The 24,813-nt window shown below is 37.4% G+C and overlaps 1 protein-coding gene across 1 annotated transcript; it reads left to right on the top strand.

Moving 5' to 3' along the window:
• The first annotated feature begins 60 nt into the window (after window positions 1-60).
• On the top strand, window positions 61-23,927 carry LOC104601762 (protein ROOT INITIATION DEFECTIVE 3-like). Its single transcript, XM_010265219.3, has 8 exons — window positions 61-419; window positions 807-920; window positions 1,055-1,188; window positions 1,303-1,450; window positions 5,008-5,207; window positions 16,289-16,416; window positions 20,293-20,543; window positions 23,589-23,927. The coding sequence occupies exons 1-8, from the start codon at window positions 216-218 to the stop codon at window positions 23,745-23,747; spliced, it is 1,338 nt and encodes a 445-aa protein (XP_010263521.1). The 5' UTR covers window positions 61-215; the 3' UTR covers window positions 23,748-23,927.
• The last annotated feature ends 886 nt before the right edge of the window (window positions 23,928-24,813 follow it).

Below are 24,813 nucleotides of genomic sequence, written 5' to 3'. Positions count from 1 at the left end.
TTATTATTTCCCCTAAACCCTAGACCCTAGTGGAAAAATCTGTTCTCGCTTCTCAGTTATTTTGAACCATACTTCATTTTTCGCTCGTATAGTCGTCGTAGAAGAGTGCAGCAGAAACAGAAGAGGAGGATATGATCTCCTGCGATTTGTAAAACAGTCATCGTCACGTTTAAGGAGGTGGGTTTCTACTTATTTGTTTTTAGTCAGTATTAATAATGGAGGTGGTGATAGCGTCGTCTCCCGTCGACGCTGGGATTGGTTGCTGGGACTTGCATTCGGGCGCAGAACAGCTCCGTTACCGATCATGCACCTCTACTCCTCACGGCCTAGCTTGCGTTGGTCAACGCTTTCTTGCCTCTTCCCAGCTTCGAGACTCCTCTTCGTCATCGGGCTCCATTCTCTACTGGTCCTGGAGCAAGGTCTCTCTCTAAATCCTATCTCCTCGTCTGTATCTCTTTTATTTCTCTCTTTTGTTCTTACTTTCTGGGATTCTTTAACCTTTCATTATCATCTTAAATGATATGCATTTAATCATTTTATTTTGTTCTTTCTCTGAAGAGAGAAAAAAGAGCGATTTGCGTACTAAATTGGTCAGTCAATCCTGTTTTTAGTTGCAAATTGGCTTGTTATTGTGAGATACCTTATTCTAATAGAAAAAGGGTAATTGGGCTTATTTTTTATTCTGGAAATGGGCACTAGACAAATTTTAAATGTAAATGCAAGTGATGTATATTGCTTGTCAGCAAGGATGAAATGACCAGGTTTTATTTATATAAATATATCTTTTTATTGTCTTTCTGTTTCAGCCTCAAGTTGAAGTTAAAAGTTTTCCTGCTGAGCCAATCCACCCACTTGTTTCCAATAGTGATGGGATGTATATTATTGGAGGAGGTTCATCCGGGGCAATTTACTTTTGGGAGGTGAAATCTTCTCATGTACTTTCTATTTTATTGTTATGCATGTAAAATTTACGGATTTGTGAAATATTAATGTGTAGAGACGTAATTCAAGTTTTTCTTAATCTGTTTATTCTATTAAATATTTTATGAACCAGGTTGCAAGTGGCAGACTTCTTAAGAGGTGGCATGCTCATTACAGGGCTGTTACTTGCTTATTTTTGTCCGATGATGAATCCCTTTTGGTTTCTGGGGCAGAGGATGGGTGTATCAGAGTCTGGTCTCTTTTCATGTACTTAGTTCCTTCTTGTTTCTTGTGTTTTTCCCGAAGTTTATTTATTCCTATTTCTGAGTTTACACCCTTAGTTTTCTTAATATATTTTTCTCTTTTCAATTAATATGACAGGGTTTTTGATGATATCGGAATGGAAATGGCAAAAAACCCATATGAATATAGTTTCTCTGAGCACACTCTGCGTGTGACTGATATGGTTTCTGGTTATGGAGGATGTAATGCAATCATTGTATCTGCTTCTGAGGATCGAACATGTAAGGTTCGGTAGGTTCTTAGTTGTTGTATCTTGGTGTTAATTTCTTTAGTCATGCATCACAACTAAAATGATTGCATACTTGCATGTGATATTCTCTGTACAATTAAGGATTTCAGTTCCAGGTTTTTTTTATGGTCATGCTTTTATGTAGCTTTAATATCCTTGAGGGTTTTCTAAAATGATTTGAAGTCTCATGATTTTACAAAAGATATATGGACCTTGATAGATTGGAACAGTGATACTGTATTTGCTAGCTTACCCCATATTTTTGGGATTAGACTTTCTTTCATTGAGTTGATCAATTTTATTTTGTTCTCTATAGGAGGGAAATCATAAATAGTGGGTAGAACTGTTACAATTGTGTAACCGTGTGCACAGGAGGTTGGAGGTGGGGAGTAGAAACATTTTTTTATTGTCCTATCAAATTAACTAACTCTCCTTTGCTGGAGTCTTCACAGCAGTTTTCTACCACAGCTCGATATGCAGACTCTAGTGGCTGGTGTTCCGGGGGCATGTTTAAATGCAAAAATACACCTCTTCTGATTTACAATAATTTCTTTGTTCTAAAGGTGGAATGTTCCAGTTATCTTTTAGTGCTCTTTTTGACCTTGTGGTTCATTAGTCTTCATGATGCGATTTTCTCACTCCATTTCTGGATCAAACATCAAGAAAAATAATTGTTATTATATGCAGACATGCAGAGATACAAATAGGTCTCGCTAACATTCATTATGTTGGTACTTAACCTTCATAAGAGATTTTTTTTTCCAACTAATTTGTCCATTACCCCTCAGTCATTTGTACATAAATGGAGTGAGATAAGAAGACACTAATACAAACTTACAACCAACAACACAAGACTAGAGACAATTATCAAAGTGAAGACCCAAGAGCACCATTTCTGGACACCTCCACCACCTCTATGACCTCTGAGACCACACAAGACCTAGGCAACCGACTCTTAATCCTCCCCTTTGAACACTTCCACTTGTCTGTCAATATACTCATCCCACATCTCTCCTCCCTCCCCAATTACCACTTTGGCTTTGTTCATTTACCAGTATCTCATGTGGGGTGGGGGGGGGTAAGTTGTTCAACCAGGTAATTGACTAATTTCCCCATGTTCGAGTGTTGGTATAATGGGTCCCACGGGAAGGTTATTTTTCGGAGAGTAGCAATTCCCTGGGTAACTGACTCTCTTGGGGGGTGGGTAGGTTGATTACCCATCCACCAAAAACGTTAAAATCTCCCACCTCTGTCTTTGCTTGGGTAAGTTGAAATGTAAACGGACATTGACACTGCAATTTGCCCCGATAAATCTTGCTCAGGAACGATCCCTTTCTTCAAACTTTCTTCCCTCCTCTCAAACTCTTCCAAGGCCTTCGTAGCAAGCTCCTCCCCTCCCCTCAAAAACAAGCCAAAGCTTTTTCCAACTGCAACATCTTTCTCCATAATTTTCTCAATAGGAAGCTTTCCAGACCTCTCCATCTGATCATCAAGACCTTTATCAGGATCTCTTGTTTCAGAACTGGAATCAATTCCATTGTCTTTTTCATGCTGAAAGGTTCCCATCTGAGAGACTGAACCGTTGTTAACCTGAAAGTCCACACCTCCACCATCCTTGAATGTTGGCACTGTTGTCTTCCCCCCCTCCTCTTTTTGTAGTTTTTGTAGGTCCTGCCCCTACCAAACTGAGTTTCAGCCGAGAAAAGACCTTGGTTATGTGGACGATGTGCATATTCCTTGCTCCGCAAGATTTCTTGGGAACCACCTCTTCAATTATTACCACGTCTTTCTTTGCCGCCCTCCCTCCCAAATCCACATCTAACTTTCCAATCACCACTTCCTCAAAAGGATTATGAATGGCATCAGAGCATTCTACATGGGAAGATTCACAAGCAGTCATATTGTTATCCTCTCTTCATCCATTGTCATCTCCTAAAACCTTTCCAAATTCAGCATTGCCAACCCCTATTGCAACTTCCTCCATCCTCTTCCCCGACCTATCCTTTGCCCCATTAAAAATCTCCTTGGAACCACTATAAAACTTATAAAATGGCAATGCATCACAAAAAATCGTTCGGTAGCTAGTGGTGACATGTTTTTGGTGGTTGAATGGTTCTATAACTAATTCATGCATGGCTTTATGCAATAGCAATTCTTCACTGAATACATGAAATAACACTAAGATAAATATGGGAATGGGCATGTTTGATTGATTGGGTTGGGCAAGAAAGACTATGCAAATCCAATAAAACAGTTACCAACTTACAATATGTGTTTTAAGCTGTTAAAGTTTGAAATTTTTGTATATATACACATGCATAAATCATAGTTATCAATATGTAATAATGTAAAGGAGATGCTAGTTGATAATGTAGCACCCTGTCATTTATGCACCCAGATGGTGGTTTCAGTTCTTATTATTTTTTTATTGAAAACAATTACAAATTTACATGTGATGGCACACTATGGCATTAACTATTAGCAATATCACTTGAAACAAAAAATATATATATTCCATGCACAATTTACAAACAATTTAAACAATTCATAACTTATAAGAAGAAATAGCTATCTTAATTCTGATAAAAAATGGATATCTTAAACTAAAATAAGTAGCATGCAATTTAAACACTTATCCTAGAAATTTCAGTTAAACACAATTTAACACATCATGTATTCACACTTCCTGTTTTCCTAAAACCTAGGCCTATGATATGCTAACACAGATGATGTATGATAAATGGTACATTGGAGTTGATCTTAGATTATCTCAGATCAATAAAGTATCTTAAAGGTCAGAATATTTTTTCTGCTATATGTTTCTTTGTTGAATATCGGTGCTTTCCTGTTCCACCTTTTTTTTTTTTTATCAGCATGCCTTCCCGTTCCACCTTATTAAGTTGGATTCACAAGCTTGCCTTGTTGTAAACTTTTTTATTTATTTTTAATGGGGGCAGAAATAACCATATAAGTCCAAGAAACTGTCTGTTGACCACATTCAGGGAAAGGCCCTATTCATGATTCAATGGATATTAATGATTATACGTTATAAATAAGAAAATACAAGTTCTGCTATAATTTCATATCATAAAAAAGTTAATATCAATAATGAATTTGAATTACCGAGAGAACTCTTTTGGAAGAAGAAGCCCCAAAAGCAATTTTGGTTCTGTTTACCAAAATTCAAACTTCTGAATGCAGATGAACAGGCAATATATACAGTGTTAATATCTGGGCTGATTGTAGAAAGAAGCCAGAAAATTCCAAAAAAAAAAAAAAACTCCAGAGCAATATGTGCAGTGTCAAAATCTGGAATACTTTTCTTTTGAGTATCATACTAGTCTGTGAGCTATGTAAAATCTATGACCTAACAATTAAACCTTTTTTAATCAATTCTATCTCAATTACACCTTGTATAAATTGATCCTTTTATTGTTTCTGTTACCACGCTGATCTGCATGGAAGAAAACAGTGACCAGAATAAAGGAGAAGACCTGCATTCTTAGTATTCCTTTGTGTGTTGCTTATTAAGCACCATGGTGTAAATGTCACAGGTTTGGAGCCTATCCAGGGGAAAATTATTGAGATCGATTGATTTCCCTTCTATTATTGAAGCAGTTGCACTAGATCCTGGTGAACATGTATTCTATGCTGGTGCTAGGGATGGGAAGATATATATTGCTTCTATTAATGCTGAAACCACTTCCAGCAACAGTTATGGAAAGCATATCATTGGCACATTATCTGATAACAGGTTTGTTGGTTTTCTTTTTTCATGTACAATTATTTTGATTTGTAGTGGGCATATTCATTTAATGTTCATCCTTTGCCATGGTCTAATGCCTAATGCTGTGGAACACTGAGTATATTAATGTAACATGCGCCCCTTGTTTTATCATTTACCTTTGGTGTGGTTGACTTGCAAGGCATGTATACTCATCATCAAATACTAAGAAGAAAGAAGAATCTAATTACTTTTTATACTTCCTTTGAATCTTTTGGAATCATGTTGTATTGGTATTAATTGTGGCCTTTTGCATTTGCATTATTCCCTATCTGCTTGACTGGTGCAAGTCCTTTCATATTGGTGTTTCTCTATGGCTTTCCACAATGGATTAATTAAAGGGAGTAACTATGGATGCAAAATAAGGGGGTAGGTAATTGCAGGATATGCACATCATAGAAGGTAGAATGCCCAAGAATGTGCTGCTCTAGTTAGCAGAAGCATTTTGGAACTCTAGGGGCTTCAAAGTTAGGGGAAGCTTTTAGAAGTTATTATCAAAGAAGAGAATAAGGAGAGAGAAGAAGAGAGAGAGAGGAAGATAGAGGATAGGGGGAAACGAGGAAGAGAAGAAGAAAGTGAATCATGAGAGAGCCAAAACTCCTGGTTAGCAACGCCAACATTAATATATACTATGTAGGGTGACAAAAAATAAAAGAACATAAAAAGACCAAAGTGCCCTTGCATCACATAGCTAAGAATATTGCATTATTCCCCCTCAAGTTGGGGCTTATATATCAATCATGCCCAACTTGTCACAAAGTTCATTATGCCGCAAGTGATTAAGACCGTTCGTAACTACATCTGCAAGTTGTTCTTTTGAGCTGACAAATGGAGTGCACACTTCTCCCTTCTCGAATTTCTCCTTAATGAAGTGTTTATCCACCTCAATGTGCTTTGTTCAATCATGGAGGACAAGGTTAGCTACAATATTGGTGGTTGCTTTATTTTCACAATAGAGGGACATAAGACCATCAACTTAAAAACCTAGTTCACCTAGCAAGTTCTTAGTCCATAGAAGTTAGGCAACTCCATGGGCCATGGTCCTATATTCCGCTTCTACACTAAACTTGGCCACCAAACTTTATTTCTTACTTCTCAAAGTAACAAGATTTCCTCCCTAAAGGCACAATAGCCATTGGTGATTTTTTTTTTTTTATTCACAAAACCAACCCAATCAGCATCATTATAAACTTCAACTTTCATGTGTTTATCTTCTTAAAGAAGAAGCCATCCTGGGATTTCTTAAAAGTGTGATGCCTTGGGTCCAGGCATGAATTGATTGAGGACACCCACAACATAAGCAATGTTAGGCTGAGTCATAGATAGGTAGAGAAGTCTCCCCACAAGTCTTTGGTATTGTTTAGTATCTTTTATAGGCTCATCCTTACAGCCCCCAACCTATGATTTACAACTATATGAGTGTTAGTTTTGCTCCCACCTTTCCTATATCCTTCAAGAGATATAGGGTGCATTTCCATTGGGAGATGAAGATTCCTTGTTGAGAGTAGGCAACTTCAATTCCAAGGAACAATTATATAAAAAAAAACTTAAACTCCAAGGAAGTAACATAATGGGCCTAGATCCTTCACCTCAAACTATATGGCTAAAAAATCCTTCAACTTGTCTATCTTTGAAACCCAATCACCAGTGATAGCCATGCCATCTACATAGATTATCAAGGCAGCCATTTTTCCCTGCTCAAACTATGTGGTTAAAAAATCTTTCACCTCAAACTGTTTGAATCCTATCTATAGCACAACCTTGTGGAATCTACTAAACCAATCCCTTGGTGACTATTTGAGGCCATATAGAGTCTTCTTCAGTCTACACACTTTCATTGCCCTTACCACAAAACATGGGTGGTTTGATCATGTATACCTCCTCCAAATGATGATTCAATAATGCATTTTTTTATAGGAGAACCCTAATAGAGTTCATCTTTGTCACTAGAGCAAAATTCTTTGCATAGTCTACTCCATACACCTGTATTAACCCTTTTTCTACCAAATGAGCCTTATATCTTTCCGTAGTTGTCAAGGCGACACCTAGGCAATAAGGCCCTTTGAAGCTTGCCTTGTTTAATCGCCAAACAATTTTGTACTTTCTATTATAAAATACTTTTTTATTCTTTTTTTTTGAGATTTTAATTATAACATATACATTATTTAACTAAAATATTCATTTTGTGTGTTTATATACTAATTTCTTTTTTATTATTTTCTTATTTGTTAGGGTTTAATCAACACAAACGTTGCTAAATGTTGTATTGAACCCTCAAAGACTTCAAAACCTGAACCACTAGGTAAGGAAGAACTTAAAATTTTGTCTAATCAACACATTTTCTTTTTCTTTTCTTCTTTTCCTATAACAAAAATAAGGGTTAAGCCCCTATATATTTTTTTGAATTTTCTTTTCTTTCTTCCTTTTCTTCTCATGAATTTGTTGATTTTCTATACCTTAGCATGGATTTTATGCTTTTCTTATGAAAATTATGAATAATCATTAAGGAAATATGGTTATGGTACCTAGGGAACTACCCTTGGATCTATGTTTTATACATAAAAAATATCCATCGCATAGGTGACGTGATAAGGCCCCACGGCCCAATATCAGTCCAACAACAAGCTCACAATAGGATCATCGATTCAGTCTGTTTATGTGTGAAGGACATGTGGCCTAAATTAGTTATAAACATGCAACAAACCACGTGAATAAATTCTCGTATTCTCATCGTAAGTAGCTATAAATGTCTCATCATGAGGACAATACAATCATTGCAAATCATTTGGCTATCCCCCTTTCTCTCTCCCCTTTTCTATTTTGGAGGTTGGGTCCCTCAAAGAACCCTGAGGTGGGCAGTAACCCACCATTTCTGGTATTAGAGCAGGCAAGCTGGTAACGAAGATGACGACAATGAGCTCGGTGATGGCTGACGAACGCGTGGATAGGCTAGAGATTGAGTTACATAAACTCTTTGGTGAGTTGAAGGAAATCCGAGAGATGCTTTCGTTGGTGGCGTCCTATTGTGAGAAGGCAACGACAGATGGAACGAGGGAGGATGAACAAGAAGGATCAAGCCAAGGTAGCAACCTGGCTCTGATACCATTTATTACGTGCCTTAGGAGAACTCACCCCTAAAAGCTAGCTGTTAGAGGGAGGGAACACAAGCACATATATACCCTAGAACAACATCCCATACTACCGATGTGGGATATCTCACATTAGCATCCCATACCACCAATGTAAGACAAATGGATCATAACATGACACCTTGAAAACTATGTATCTTTCTATTGTACAATCCTCCAATGCTTCACAAAGAACACCTGTTTTCACCCCATAGGGTAGGGGATAGATCATGAACGAAGCACCAACAACCAAAGACACACATGGGCCTTGCAAAACATGTGTGGTACTCCTGTTCCACCAAAGGTTAGGGCTTTCTGCAAAAGGTCAACACTTTTGGAATACTGGTGCCTATCCCCTCATGTCCGTTGCCTTTGCCTGTAGAATGGAGAGATAACGACTCATCTATTTATTTCCTGTCCTTTTACTTCTTGTATTTGGGGTTGGTTCTCCTTTCTCTTTGGTTGCAGGTAGACTCCTCCTTCGTCTGTGCGGAACCTTTTAGATTCTAGTTTCTTCTAGTTGCCAAAGAAGAGAGGTAGGGTGATGTGAAAAACAACAAGAATAGTTGTATTATGGTCAGTATGGGAGGAGAGAAATAATAAGATTTTCCAAGGACAGGAAAGAACCAAGGAAAACACTTATAGAGGGCATCACTACCAGGATCATACATTGGCTGAAAGCTTTGGAGGTTTTTAAAGACTTTTCCTTCATTGACTTCAATAGAGGATGGGGTGTCATAGCTGGTTCCTCATCTTTCTCCCCATCAGTTCAGGAAAGTTGGACCCTGCTGCCTTGTTCTAGAGTGAAACTGAATTTTGACGGAAGCTCTGTAGACAACCCAGGCCCCTCTGGAATAGGGGGTGTTTTCAGAGATGAGGGGGGTAGAGTGTTGGCCACTTGGCCCTGTAGGGGTGGGAGACTTCCTAAGAGCAGAAGTTTTTGCTTTACTCCAAGGTCTCAGATTGGCAAAGAATTAGGGATTACAATGGTTAGAAGTGGAGGGAGACTCCAAGCTAGTAATAGGCTGGCTGCAATCTAGAAGCTTGGGCATGTGGCTTTTCAGACATCAGCTAAGGGAAATCTCAAGCTTAGCTTAGTTTTGATTAAAAAAAAGAAATCTCAAGCTTAGCAAGGGAGTTTGGTGTGAGGTTTAATTGGGCAAGAAGATCAGCAAATGGTATGGCTGATGCTTTAGCAAAGCAAGGAGTCAATAGGCAAGAGTTTTTTTGGGCCTGTTTATGAGACAATTTGTATCAAAGGGTTCTCCATCTAGCCCTTGGATGGTGGCAATTGTAATTTTTATCCATTTTTATTAATGAAAGTTACCGTTTCCCATAAAGAAAAACCAAAGACACACATAGGTATAGGAAACAATGGAGCTTTAGGGGAGAGAAGTTGATGTGGAACCTTATATTCTAATAACCAAGATGGCATATGATTTATAATATAGGTAGTAGTCATAACATCATCCATCTAGAACCTTTTTGGTACATTCATGTGCAAAAGAATTCCCTGAGCCACTTTTATGAGTTGACATTTTTTCTTTTTGCAACCCCATTCTGTTGAGGGGTTTTGGCACAGGAGCTCTGGTGAAGGAGCCACATGAAGCAAAAAATTAAGTTAAGTTATCATGAAAGTACTCCTTTGCGTTGTTTGATTGAAACATTTGGATATTGGTTTGGAATTGCACAAGGATCATGCGTTGAAAATCTTCTACAAGTTTAGGAGTACACAAGTGTATTGAGAAGAGTCATCTATGGTTGTAATCAAATACTTGTATTCATTCTCAGTTGGAATATTTACAAGGCCTCAAACATCGGAGTACACAAGTTGAAAAGAAGAATGCAATCTTTTATTATGTAAAGGAAATGAAGTTCTACAATGTTTGCTCAATTGGTATATTTGGCATTGAAACTCACTAACTGACACACAAACTTAAACAATTCGGGAAACAAATATTTCAAAGACCTCAAAAGACGAATGACCCAGATGATTTTGCCACAAAACAACTTGACTCTTATTTGATAGACTCGGAGACCCTGATGTTGTAAGACCAACTTTATTCTTTAGCACATTGATACCATCAACCCTGCTTCCTCCACAAATTGTCTTCCCTAAGGCCCAATCCTAAAATACACAAGAATGAGGAAGAAATGATGTTACTGGACAATTTAAAGAATGGGTGATACTATTGGTAGATAACAAATTAATAGGTAATTTGGGGACATGTAGAACATTAGAAAGGGAAAGACAAAAAGGCAAAGATATTGATCCTTGACCAAAGAGGAGGGTATAAGATTGGAACAGATTTGTCATATGACTGGAAGCACTGGAATCAATGATCCATGGAGATTCCAAAGCATCATAGGACACATGGAAAGTAGAGGCTATGTTACCTGAAGTGGATGCAAAAGAAATAGAAGGGGTAGGTCCAAAATCTGTCTGTTGGAGTGCCCTACCATATTGGTCTAGGTGATCACTAAAGGAGTTGATAAGAACTCACTGTCAAGCTACCATACTGGGACTCTTGAGATGCCAAGTTTGCTGAGGTATATTTCTTCTAACTAGACTTCCTATTCTGCTCTTATGCTGACTTTTTCTCCAAATCTTGTGCCCATTTTGGTTTTCCAATCAAATACCAACAGATTTCATGGGTGCCTCCCCTGACTACCAAGGCAACCCTCTTTTGACCATCACCTTTCCGTCTAGAATTTGTGCCTCCCCTGACTACCGAGGCAACAATCTCCCCCTCAGGAACATTCATTGCAAACCTTCTACTCTTCTTGGACTGGATTAAAGCATATACCTCTTGGATAGAAGGGAGATCCTTGCTGCCCAAAATCTGTAATGGGTTCATACATGGAATTGAGGCCTAACAGGAAAGCAAAGACATGTTGCTAAGAAACTAATTGCTTGTGGCCTTGGCATCTTTGTCACTGTCCCACTAAATGCTCTGGTAGTGATCCAACTCTTTCCAGATTGAAGTGACGGCTGAATAATAGGAAGACATGCTTCTTTCCCCCTGCTTACATGTGGAAGATTCTGCTTGCAACTGGTAAAAAGTGATACACAGAAAGCAGGAGGAGGGCATGAATTTAAGAGGCCCTATTTTATTTTCTCAATGGATCTGTGTAAAATATAGCTTTGCTACCAAAAAATAAAGAAGCTTTGTAAAGTAGCTGAAAACCTTTTTCAATCTGTAAAATCTGGTTTATATTTCTAGTTTCTACCAAATTTAGGGAAAAACAAACTTTATTTCTACTCAGTAGTCTAGATGGTAGAGTAGGATCAAATCAGTGGAACCACAGGATCTCTGTGGTATGGCCGGTGGGCCTCATGTACACCTTGCTCTGCCCCACTCTCATTTCCTCTATACCCGAATGAAAAAAAATAAAAAAGGGGTAAGGATTTTACTTTTTGGTAAGTTATTGACATCATCTCAATTACAAGATGCCACTTAAAAATTAACACAGACGTGTTGACAGTCTATAGGCTCCTGTGGCTCCTCGTATAATCTGTATGTCCACCCTCGTAAGAAATGAAATTAAAGTTACTGAACTAAAGGAATTCAAAACTGTGGTTAGAAGAATCCTACTTAATTAACAGAACATAGGCAAACATGTGGTGAATTTAAAATGGATTAAGACACCAAAATTGAGACTAGTAGCAGAGTTATGTACGTGTAGTAGAATCATTTGAATGGAGAAAACATTCTATTAGCTAGACCAAGAAAAAATAATAAAATTCCAGAGCCATATGGTTGTCTAATTTCATCACATTTGGTTGGTTGTTGGATTCAGAATTATCAGAGACATGCATGCTCCAGGGCGGGTCCTCAGAAAATTACCTTCTTGTGGATTCAGAAATCAGTCCAAGGGAGTGCTTACTGCTTAGGATGTATGAATTACTGAACGGGTGAGCCCAACTTTGAAACGGCAGGTCGTCACAAATCAACCTTGGCTACCTGCAGTAGCACGTGCATGTTCAGTTACTACCCATTAAAATGAACTTCATAAAGGCTTCTTTTATAAGGTAATACAAACAAGAATCTTCTAGGATCGCTTCTCAGCAAACCATCTATGTACTTACTAGTTACTCCTAAGACTACTGTAGTACTGTAACACCTCAATTAGCTTAATTTGCAGCTGAACCTTGATTTTACATTATTCATAAAAAAAACCTTGATTTTACATTGGTAATCTACCATATGAGACCAACTAATAAAGCTTTGCCTGCTTGACATATGAGTAGTTAAGTCGTGCATTCCTTTAATTTTGTAACATCATCTATTCCCATGTATTCAGCAGAGGAAACCATGGGACTCCGCCCTAGAGTGAGAATTGGGTGGGTTTAGGTGTGGATTGAAGACCAACCCACTTGGGGGAGAGAGAGAGAGAGAGAGGAAGTGCTTATCAAAATGTATACTGTTATCAATTACCCTACAATTGTTGTATGTGATTAAGTGCAAAATGTATGCAGTTATAAAAATAGTAGAAGTATGAAAAAACCCTCAATGATTAGCCCAGTGATTTAAAAGGCACGCCTAGGCGCACAAGTGAGGTGCATTTTGGGGTATGTGCATGCCTGGTGTGCCTAGGCGTGCGCCTTTTTAAAATTGTGCTTTTTGCTTTTTTTTTTTTTTTTGAGTCTAACGGCGAGGCCAGGGGCTCTGCCCCCCGACCCCGACCATGCCCCTTGAGGCAAGCCCGAACAAGTCTATGTTAGAGTTTGAAATTCTTATTTCTCATTTAACTACCTCAGTTTGCCATTGGGAGATAACCCTCAGAAAGGTGAGTTTTGGGTTCCGGTTGTGGAGAGGTCTGAAAAGAGACTAGCAACTTGGAAGAAAAATTATTTGTCTCTTGGAGGGAGAATCACTCTAATCAGGTCTACATTAGCTAACCTTCTTGTGTACTTTTTGTCAGTCTTTAAGATTCCGGTTAGGGTGGCTAGCATATTAGAAAAACTAATAGAGACTTTCTCTAGGAGCCGGGGGAGGAGAAGAAGGACCATAGGGTTAGGTGGAAGATGGTTTGTAGGAGTAAGAGGGAGGGAGGTTTGGGTATTGGAAACATAAGGAATAGGAACTTGGCACTACTAGGGAAATGGCTATGGAGATTTTCATTGGAGAAGGATAAACTTTGGGTGAAGATAGTGGGTAGTATTCATGGGGTTGTAGACAATGGATGGGATTTTGGGATTCTGGCAAGGACTACAAGAGCATCTTCTTGGAAAGCTATTCAAGCTATTTTGCCATTGTTCTCTCCATGGATCAGGTATGACTTGCACTTAGGCAATCTCATTAATTTTTGGGAACATGTTTGGATTGGGGATTCTTCTTTAAAAGACCAAATCCCGAGTCTTTTTGCTCTTTCCACATTTAAAAACGAACCGGTTTCTTCCTTCCTTGTTCCTTCCAACTCAGTTTCTGGGTTCGGCTGGAACTTGGGCTTGAGAAGAGATATCAGGGACAGAGCCAACAAAGGCAGATAGTAGAATTTGGACACTCACTCCCTCATGTTCTTTCACTTGTGCTTCTTTCTTTAAAGCCCTAATACAACCTTCTTCTTTTGGTTTGTCCTTCCCTGTTAAAGAGGTGTGGTGTCATCCTATACCTCCAAAGGTTGGGAGTTTCTGTTGGGAAGCCTTTCTGGAAAGAGTTAATACAAGAGATTTACTTCAAAGAAAAAGACCAAATAGTTGTTTGTATCCTCACAGATGTGCTCTCTGTAAAGCTGATGGTGAGTCTAGATGCCATTTACTAATTTTTTGTCGGTTTACTAAAGTCATTTGGGAATGGTGTACTTCTTTGTTTGGGTGTAGGTGAACCCCTCGTTTGAATGTGCAAAGCTTATTCACTTCCATGCCGAATTGGCCAACAAAAGGGGCCAAGATTATGTGGAGGTGTATGTGGGCTGCAGTTTGTTGGACTGTTTGGGAGGAGAGCAATTCACGGATCTTCTCAGAAAAGGAGAGAAGCTTGGAAGTAATATTGGAGGTCATCCATATTAGGGTGATACATTGGTTGAAAGCTTTGGCATTGTTTGCAGAATTCTCAGTTGATGAGTTGCTAAGAAACTGGAAGAAGATAGCAGAATTAGCTTCAGCTAAGAAGGCCTCAAACTCTTGTTGCATTCCTCCACCCCATGGCTTTACTAAACTAAAATTTGATGGCAGCAGAATGGGTAATCCAGGGCCATCTGGAATAGGGGGAGCAATAAGAGATGAACAAGGGAATCTGTTAGCTATGTTTTTTGGACCAATAGGGGTGGGAGATTTCTTGAGGGCTGAGATACTTGCACCTCTTGAAGGGGTACACAGGGTCAAGGATATGCATATTAATAAGCTGATCATAGAAGGAGATTCTGAAGTTGTGGTGAACTGGCTAAAAGAGGATAACTCTAGGCTTTGGAATTACAACAATGAAAAGAGAAAATTTAAGTGGCTGACTAAGGACATGGAAGTTCAATACAAATGGGTAAAGAGAAGTGCAAACTCATTTGCAGATGGTCTATCTAGGCAAGGGGTGAATAGAAACTCTATATTTTGGGCTGTACTGTAATTGTTTTCTGGTGTTCAATGGTTGTACTCGGGAGCTAAGATTGTTTAGCTCCCTTGCTTTGTAATTCTTCATAATATTAATTCAATTAACAGTTATTGATTAAAAAATAAAATAAAAAATAATGATTTTTTAACTTTCATTGCCTTTTAAGAAGATATTTTATTGCAATGAATGAATGAACAACATTAGCAAATAGGGGGTTCTCGGAGCCTCGAGGGGCGTGGTACAAAGGCAACTCATAGAATCAAGAATGCAATATGTTTTACATCACATTAGCTACTTGAAACAATGCAATTAAGGAAAAAAGAGATTGTGGGTTTTATATGCTTGAAAATGCTTTATATGTTTGCTTTTATTTTTAAATTTTCATTTGAATATGCTTTAAATGTTATGTTTATGTATTTTTAATTTTAGATAATAGGTTTTTTATTACATTTATTTTAAAATTTAAGTTTATATTTTTTATTAGCATTATGTTTAATATTTTTTGCATTTTTGAATTTTCTGACATTTTTTTTATTTTTTTTAGCTTTTTTTGTAATTTTGCGCCTTGCTTAGAAAGGCGCGCGCCTCCCCTTGTGCCTCAGGTGCAAATTGGCCCTTGTGCTTTTAAAACACTGGATTAGCCACCCATGAATAAATTTTCCCCCACTCTCTCATTACAACATCTTCTGTTCTTTCTTATTTTCCAAAATTCTTCTTTTCTTTTTTCATCCCAGATTGACCAAACCACTGCCAGTGGAATTGCCGCCTATATTACTTTTCCTCTCCTGCTCAAACCCTTATCTGGCAACTCCATAGCAGCTCTAAGGAAAATCTCTACACCTGAAATGGACTCGGTGCCTGTGAAATAGATCCTTTGCAAATTTGCAATGCAAACCTAAGTGGTTTACCAATTCTGCCTCTTCAAGAAAGCCCAATCTCTAGTAACTTTCTGACCATTACTGGTTGTGCTATTGTAGTTGACAAGATTAAAAGAGGTTGACCTGGTTGTACATTGTAGACATTTTCAACCTCTATTTTAGCAACATTTATCTAATAATTTATGCTGAATATGTGCACAAAAAGGGTTTCATAATCATATGTAGACATATATCCTAAATGCAGCAACCACACTTATTTCTTGTTAGGTCTGCAATCAGCATAGGTATGATGAAATGAGTTATGGCAGATCAGGCGAGAGTTCGAAAGTAAACTGATGACTATTTAGGTTATATTACATTATCTGTTGAGTGGAAATGTAGGATGCTTAGCTTCACCAAGTCATTGTATTTTTATTGTAAAAGTGCCACTTTTCTGCAACTTGATCCAACCTTTTTTTGTAATTTGTATGGGTTTTTGATGTGGTTGTGTGCAACAGCAAGGGTGTTACTTGCTTAGCATTCAGCAAGGATGGAATCCTTTTAGTTTCTGGATCAGAGGATGGCACAATTCGAGTTTGGGATGCTAAAACCCATAACATTGTTCGAATTTATAGACTTGCCAAAGGTATTACCTAGGCCATCATAATATTGTCTTATTCCACAAAGTTTCTGTTATCAGCATTATTTATATTTGTTGGTGTTCATTATTGTCCATATTTGGAGTTGTAACTAGGTGGTGGCAATCCTGCTGAAATGATGCTTATATAATATATAAGCATATATATATATATATTAGTGCATATATGGTGCATCAGAGGGCGGGCCTGAAAAATTCTAGCAGTTTCTTTAATTATTTGCAGCAGAAAAATAAAATAATAGAATCTTGAATTTACCAAGATCACACCCATGGTATTGTGCAAAATCCAAAATAAATAAAATATTAAACATCACCTCTTGGAACGATTTGAAGAATGTTATAAATTGATTCTGGGAGGTTCTTTCCTCTAGCCTCACACGTTTTTGGCCTCCAACATAGTCCACACAAAGCAAGAAGCAGACAAAACTCTTCAATGGAAGAAGGAAAGGAGAATAATAGAAAAGATGAGGTGGCTCCTCTTGATTTTGCTAGCAATCTTTCTCTCTTTAAGGTTTTGGTCTCACTCTCTTTTTTTCATAACCTTAGGGCCGCCCCATGCATAGTTTATATAGAGCTTGCCCCTAATTAGAATTGGCAAAACTTAACTCTTAGGTTTTGGATAATTGCAATTGGGTCCCTCCACTAAAACCCTTTTAGTGTGCACACTCTTCTTTTTACTTTTGATTGCCTTTTGCCCCCTTTTGTGTGTGACCTCTTAGGTTCAACACTATTAGGTAGTAGCAATTAATGCCAAACTGATTCAGCATTCCGGATGGAACCCTTTCCTGTTGAGTTGAATTAAAACTCTTTTAATTCTCCCTTGTTTATGAATAATCGACTATTACTCTCAAGGGTTTTGCTAATTATGAGTTGCACCTAGCAGTATATCATGACCACCCTAATAGTTTGAATTGATGGATTGAACCTTTCCACCCTGGGTTCAAATCTTGGAAACTGCCTGTCTATGTATCTGTAGAAGTAAATTTGTGTACATCTGTCCCTCCCCAGACTCTGCATTAGCAGGAGCCTCATGCACTAGGCCACCCTTTTTTATATGGGGCATCATTTCCCTTTAAACTTTACAATGCTTATGAGGTTTTCTAAATGCTAAACATCTCTATCAATGGGATATAAGATATAACTTAATTAGATTGAGAGTGTTAATTTGGTTTCTTCTTGTTACATGTTGGTGGAAAATCCAAAAGAATAGCTGCTTGTTTGCATGTTTCAACTCAAACTCATTTAAGTCTCTTGTGCTTAAGAGTAAGCATAGGGCAGAGGAAAACAATGTTTTAAAGTGCAGAGGCATGATGTGAGGCATTCTACTACCTTGAGGCGTGAGGCATAGTTCAGAACATAAGAGGTGTGATCCTCCCGAGCACAAGGTGTAAGCCTCATTAAAAGGAGAGGGATGAGGAGGAAGCCTCGTTTCTTTCTTTTCTCTCTTTTTTTTGATAAATTTCTTTCTTTTTTTCTTCTCTTTTTTTTTCTCTCTCTTTCATTTATTTTCTTTTATTTTTATTTATTTTTTGTCTTTTTGTATAAGGTGTGCATGAGGCATACATCTCTAGCACGCTTTGTGCAAAAGGTGAAGGTGTATGCCTCAGAGGCATCAACACCTCTAGCATTCACCTCAGGACATTGTTGGGGCGCCACCAGGCATACACCTCTGATGCCTTGTAAAACACTGGAGGAAAGTAACAAAAATGTCAGTACCTCATTTATTTTGCATGTGCCTTTTGAAACTATGGGTGGAAAGGATCACCAAAGCTTTTCATGGGCATTGCTTACTGCCAAGAGAAGTGGCTCAGATTGCTCACACCAGAGTTATAAATTAGCTGCAGTAGATGGAGGTCTTTATAGGCATCTTGGGAAAATCTGATTGTTTAGGCCCCTTTATCATGATCTTAGACAGTGAATATATCAGATTGTGTAAGACTTGCAGTTTGTTTATCACCTCATGTGTTAGTGAGGGCATCTCTTTAACCATCCTCTAGTATACTCCAAAAGTAATGCAGTGACAATGAACAACTTACCGTAGTTTTAAGTGGAAATCAATTTCTAGAAGTTTTTTTAGGAGTTCTAGTCAATTTTGATGTCAATCCAGCTATAGATATGGGCTGGAGAGTGATTAGGAATTATTTTATTAGGAAAACAAATCTAGAAAGGACCATATTGCTGTGAAAGGGGATTAGAATTGAAACCAAAAATTGCCTTAGGCTTAGTTTTCTATATGATGTCAAATTTTCTTGGTGGTATTGATTACTTTTTTTTATCAATAACGGCAAATTTTATTAAAACAGTGAAGCTTTAATTATTTAATTACAAATCAGAGGGGGAGGTAAACTGTCTTAACTCCCCCAACAGCATAAAAAAGAAACAAATTTAGAAATGAACCGAAAAAAAGGAACCCCTATTCACCCCTTTCTATTAGCTGCTGATTCCTATAGAAGCCTAGGTGCTATTCCCTGATTTTTTTCCTTCTTGTTTTGCACATATGAACTCCATCATTGACTCCACAGTCAGAGCTGGTATATCATCAGCATGAAAAGATATCCTTTTGTTGTATAAACTATTAGATTTTGGGGAGCTCTGTGGTTTTTTTTTGAAGATAAATAAAGAAATAAATGTTAACTAAGAAGAAAGAGGAATACAACTGGTGATAAGGAATCACCCGAAAATGGAACAAAACCCAATCCCAAATGAAACTCGAAACACCCCACACCACACCCAAACAACCAAAAAATATTACAATAAAACCCCGAGCAAGACCCCCATTCCAAAGATCACAACTGGAGAAAACCTCACTATCTGAACCACCTGCCCAAAGGAGCAAAACACACCCTTCTCTAACCTCCATCAAGATTGTTAGCAACTGCTTTCTTTTTCTTGCCGACTCTTTTTGTCTTCTTGATCCTTTTATTAATTCCAACCCCCCTTCAGTCTAGCAAAAACCCTTGTCACTGGAACAGTTTGAGAGGTGAGCTCTATGGTACCTTTTGCTGGATTGAAAGAGTGTGCATTGCTGAAGGAGATTAGACATCGATCCATCTTTTAAGGGGGTTAGAAAGAGGAAAGGAAGGGAAAAGTAGACAATTACCTCAAGGGTTGTTAAGGCTTACCTAGGTGCTAAACTGCTAGCTGACAATCTGGGGACTGGGGAGCTCAGCCACTGGAAGCAAAGCTGAGGAGGGAGATGGTCTTCATTTTTTTATTCAAAATGCCTAGCCTTGAGATGAAAGAAATGGAATATCAGAGGTCTGGCCTCAGGAGGTAGATAGATGGTGAGTAGCTCAAGTATTAGAAAATGATAGCCTAAAGTGTTTTCTTCCAAGAAATGAAATTCAGTCCATTACAACTACCATCACTTTAAGCATTTCAGGAGCCTATCACTGGTGTTTTCTTTCAAGGCGGTATTGTGGTAGGGATACTAGGAAGATCAGCCTTAAGATCAATCAAGAGATTTTATAATATGGGATACTATGATCAGATGCTATCTCATTGTAGATTTGTCTGTGTTCATTCAAAAACTACTTCAATGTGGATTTTAAATGCATTTACTTTTTCCAGTAATGAATTTTTGAACTCATTCCTTGTATCATTAAGTACGTTGGGTCTTGATCTGCTTGTAACAAACTAGGGACATCACAACTTTGTGCCAACTTTCCTCAACACATGAGAGTTTTCAACAAATAACGGCATCCTAACGGATGTCTTCCTATCCAAATGGTAGCTAATATTGCCTGAAGTTTCTCTTATGTTACATTTCCATGCATCCATTTTGAAGATTTGTTTAGTATGTAGATTTTCAAAGGTTATCAGCTTTTCAATTTATATGTGGTGCTGTCTGTTTCTACTTGTCAGGTCCTGTGAACAATGTTCTTGTTGTTAGACGACCCCTCTACTCGAATCGTCAGACATCAGAAAATTCACATTCTTCCTTTTCTAGAAGGCATGCTCCACTGTTGCCACCGCCACTGGGAAAATATGTAAACTCGACAGATGAAAATGTTGATTCAGGGGCTGTTTCTGTACCTCAGACACCCAGCAGTGACATAATGGATGCTCCATATCTCAGTTATCATGTTCTGACGAAGCAAATCAGTGAACTTCAGGTTTTCTTTATTTTTTTATCATAATGTTCTTGAATCCTTTGTTAGTCATAAAAAATGTTGAATCATTTCATTAATGCAATTTGTAGATATTAAAATAATTCTACATTTCATGTAGTTGTGGCATATATGTTATTATTTGGTCCTGTTTTTTCCAAACATCACACAGCCCATTAACATGCTACGAATACCTTTGCATATACAATCAAATTGATGACTGGTATGGAGTCATGCCTCTGGTACTCCCTTGCTATAGAAGTAACATTTTACAAATAACCATGAAAAATAATAGTTCCATTTTACTAATATTATATTTGCAGATGATGATGATATTCAACAATAATAAAATTTTATATTTACTAATGCTATACAATGATAAATTGGTGGTATGTCATATAAGGACTTGTACACAATATGCATAGGATTTCTAAGACTGACTATCCAGGCACCTGCACATGATGCATCTGATTAGAATCCTATCTAGGTGAGTTGATGAGAATAGTTATTTAATTAGAATCCTTTCCTGGTGAGAATAGTTATTTAATTACATTAGCTACACCAAACAGTACTATATCAACCCAAGTAATTCTAATGGTGGCAGCCTCAATCTCTCTCTTATGGTTAAGGATTCTCATTTGAGGAATCCTTTACCTATCAAATCCTAATTAGTTCTTTATTTTCATCACTTACTAACAATATATTTGGCATATCCTATCTTGGTTTTGCAGATGACGATATAATACTGAAATATAAATATTCATTAATGTTGTATATGGATAAATCGGTGTTGCATCATACAAGGACTTTTACAGCATATGCATGGGATTAGTAAATCTGACTACCCAGGGCACCAGTACATGATGCATATGGTTAGGATCCTATCTAGTTGAGTCGATCATCTAGGTGATGTTTTAACTGCAAAATTGATACACAGAAATCTTGTCAGGTTTTCTTTCTTTCTCCTTTCTGAAGACCCCTAGATTTTATATTTTTAAATGTACAACCTTAAAGTAAAACATGAGCAATATATGATATTACTAACACATTAATAAGATGTGATTATTTCAATAATATTACTACGAGATGTCATCTTTGTGATTTTTTATTGGCTTAAGCAAGTTCTTATTCACCTAGAAGGAAACCTTTTTTGGAACAAGTTCTGGCATTCAGGCTAAGTGTCACACCAAGGATGTCTTGTTGCCTAGGTAATGCCTTGACCAATATAGCATATGGTGCTTACTGCTTAGAAAATCTTCTATCCTTGAAATTCAAGCAGTTGTTTATGGTAGCAACATAGAATGGTTTCTGCTTTTTCTCCCGTGTCTGTGTCTTGCGGGTGGAGTGGGGGGGGGGGCACGGGGTGCACAGTGGAGCTGCCCCAATACCAGTAGTCCACCAATCCAGGTGAAGGCATTCATTGATCCAAGTCTTCACTGGAACCAGCCAGGAAACTTATTGATACCTTCAAGATGACAGTTATTAATCTATGTAGAAAAGAAGTGAAAGAAGGGATCTGCTTTATCCGGAAAAGTTCTGGAAGTACATGAAATGCATGCTTTACAATACTACATAAAGGTGCCAGCAAGTTTGCTGCTTCTTGGTGTTTTTTGACATCCGTCCTCTACATCTCTATAAACTCTTTGAACTTTAGCTCCTAGACCATGATGTATGAATGTTTCTATTTTCTACATATTCGTAGAAGTGGATGTACTTCGTTTAATTCTTCTATTCTGGTCCCTTCCAAATTCCATAAAGGACAGCAAAGGAAGTAATTCTCCACACTATATTTCCTTTGCCTTCAAAGGCTAACGTTTAACCAATTTTGAATTACTAAAAGGTTTCTGATGATGAACGTATAATGTGATACTCCATGCATGTGTACACAGCAAAGGAAGTAATTCTCCACACTATATTTCCTTTGCCTTCAAAGGCTAACGTTTAACCAATTTTGAATTACTAAAAGGTTTCTGATGATGAACGTATAATGTGATACTCCATGCATGTGTACACATGTATATTATGCTCGTATTTTGCTGATCATTGATTCTACCACAAGTTGGCCTTGTAGAAGTTTGAACAAAGATCATCTTGTACTATTATTTTTTTTTTATCAATAACACTTCCATTAATTCATCAGTAGAAAATTTACAAGTGGAAGACAAACACACTTATCTTCCAAGAGTCGCAAAGAGCTTCAAGAAAGGAAAAAAAGAAAAAAACACTCACATTACAGCTTAGCCCAAAACAATGTATCCCTTTCTGCCCCTTGTTTAGCTAAACCGTCAGCTAGGGAATTAGCCTATATTTTAATCCAACATGTCTTAACTTCCATCTCTCGCACCAGCCACTTGAATTTCCTCCTCTCATTATTGTACTTCTATAAATCATTTTGATCTTTAGTCAACCACCCTATCACCACCTTTGAATCCCCTTCAATTATGAGTTTCTTGATGTTCAATTCCTTAGCTTTCCGAACTCCTTCTATAACTGCAAAGATCTCAGCTCTAAGGGAATCACCCACTCCAATTGGGCTTGAGAACATAGCAGAGATGACCCCATTTTCATCCCTAAAAACACCCCCGATCTCCGATTGTCCCAGGTTTCCCCTACTACACCCATTAAAGTTTAATTTCAAGAATCCACTAGGTGGGGGGTCCAAGCCACCCTTATTACTGACTTGGTCTGCGTGCAATTTGCAATTTCACCCCACTTCCTCAACATGTCATCCACAATGTAATCTGTGAATAGTTCCAAAGATTTCAGCCACTGTACCGTCTTAATATGTATAATAGCGCTCAGATCTGCTGCTCTTCTCTGAGTTTCTGAGAATATCCTGGAGTTTCTTTCTTCCCACAGTGTCCAACATACATCATTTTGTACTATTATTATATTTTGTTATTCTATTATCTTCAATATCTACTGCTTTTTGCTAATAATTTGTCTTGGCCAAAAACCTAGGTAATTATTTTTCTATAATTAGGTTGCCTGTTTGTCCTCTGATAACATAAAATCCTCGCCCTAACATTTCTTTCCTGGTATTTTCTTCAGCAACAGAGTTCTGCTGCCACTGGAATGGAGGTGGATAGGTTGAATCTTGACTGCAAAAGATCAGTGGAAATAGTACAAAAATGGAAGGAAATGTTTGCATACCTTCATAAATTTTGTGTAGACGAGCTTTTGGGCAATGATCAAACACAGACACAGTGAAAATCTCCCTTATACAACTGGCCACTAGAAGTTGAGAATTAGGTACGGTAAATGAATGCTTTTTCTGACTTGAGGATTGCTTATTTAAGGCATTATGAAAATCATTATAACTTTTATGGTTTAGATTTGTGCAAATTATATGTTCCATCTTTTTTTTTTACATTGTATGGGTAAGTTTGCTCGATGTGTGCTCGCACCTCACGTCTATACTAATTACTAATCGACAATTTCAGGCTCTACTTGCATGGAAGTTCGGAGCTAATTTCCTAGGGTATAACCAACAAATTGATAGCTAATTGTTCCTCGAGGCTCAAAATATTAACATTGCGTATCGTATCGATAAACTTGGATATTGATATGCGTCATAGTATGTTTGGATATGGATATGCTTGGATACGTTGGGAAAACTTTCGCAAATTTCATAATTACATTAACAACACTAAATCTAAGGTTGATATTACAATGAGTAAAGTATAAACACATAAGAAATGCATAATTTAATACTTTATAAGAGATACATTACAATCAACAATAATGGAAATCTAATACATGTAGATATCAACTATCCAATACCTTAAAAATTGTCATAAATTTGTTTTTAGATCATAAGTTTGATACATCATTGATAATCCTTAGGGGTGTTTACGGGTTGGATTGGGTCAGTTTGAGTCATTTTTTTCAATCAACCCGATTTAGTTGGTTCACTTATTGACTAAACCAAAACCAACTGACCCTGAAGCAAAGCCGACCCAAACATGAAGGGTTGGTTTGGGTCGGTTTTTATATATATTTTAAACTAAAATATCTATTTATATTTAAATTTATTTCTTTTTAGTTTTTATGCAAAACCAAAATATATATTTAAATCGATTAGTTTTTTATGCAAAACTGATTTTTTGTTAATATATATTTAAATTTATACAAAACTGAATTAAATATTGTACCATTGTCTTATGTAAAATTTATGTTTTTATCATAAATAACCATTTTTTTTCAAAGTTCAAACAAAACACAAATAAAATATATCAACATTTAACATATGAGGTAGGAACTAATTAATAATTAC

This window comes from Nelumbo nucifera, chromosome 1, assembly GCF_055504915.1.
Source record: "Nelumbo nucifera cultivar China Antique chromosome 1, China Antique-T2T, whole genome shotgun sequence".
In the NCBI taxonomy this organism is placed as follows: Eukaryota; Viridiplantae; Streptophyta; class Magnoliopsida; order Proteales; family Nelumbonaceae; genus Nelumbo; species Nelumbo nucifera.
Note: the sequence above shows the minus strand (reverse complement) of the source record. Positions and strands in the feature narration are given on the sequence as shown.

What these genes read in the sequence shown, in the direction of transcription:
- LOC104601762 (XM_010265219.3), top strand. Translation starts at nt 216, where the DNA reads ATGGAGGTGGTGATAGCGTCGTCTCCCGTCGACGCTGGGATTGGTTGC. An exon ending in TCTACTGGTCCTGGAGCAAG is followed by an intron (nt 420 to 806) that starts GTCTCTCTCTAA and finishes TTTCTGTTTCAG; the next exon opens with CCTCAAGTTGAAGTTAAAAG. An exon ending in CTGAGGATCGAACATGTAAG is followed by an intron (nt 1,451 to 5,007) that starts GTTCGGTAGGTT and finishes TAAATGTCACAG; the next exon opens with GTTTGGAGCCTATCCAGGGG.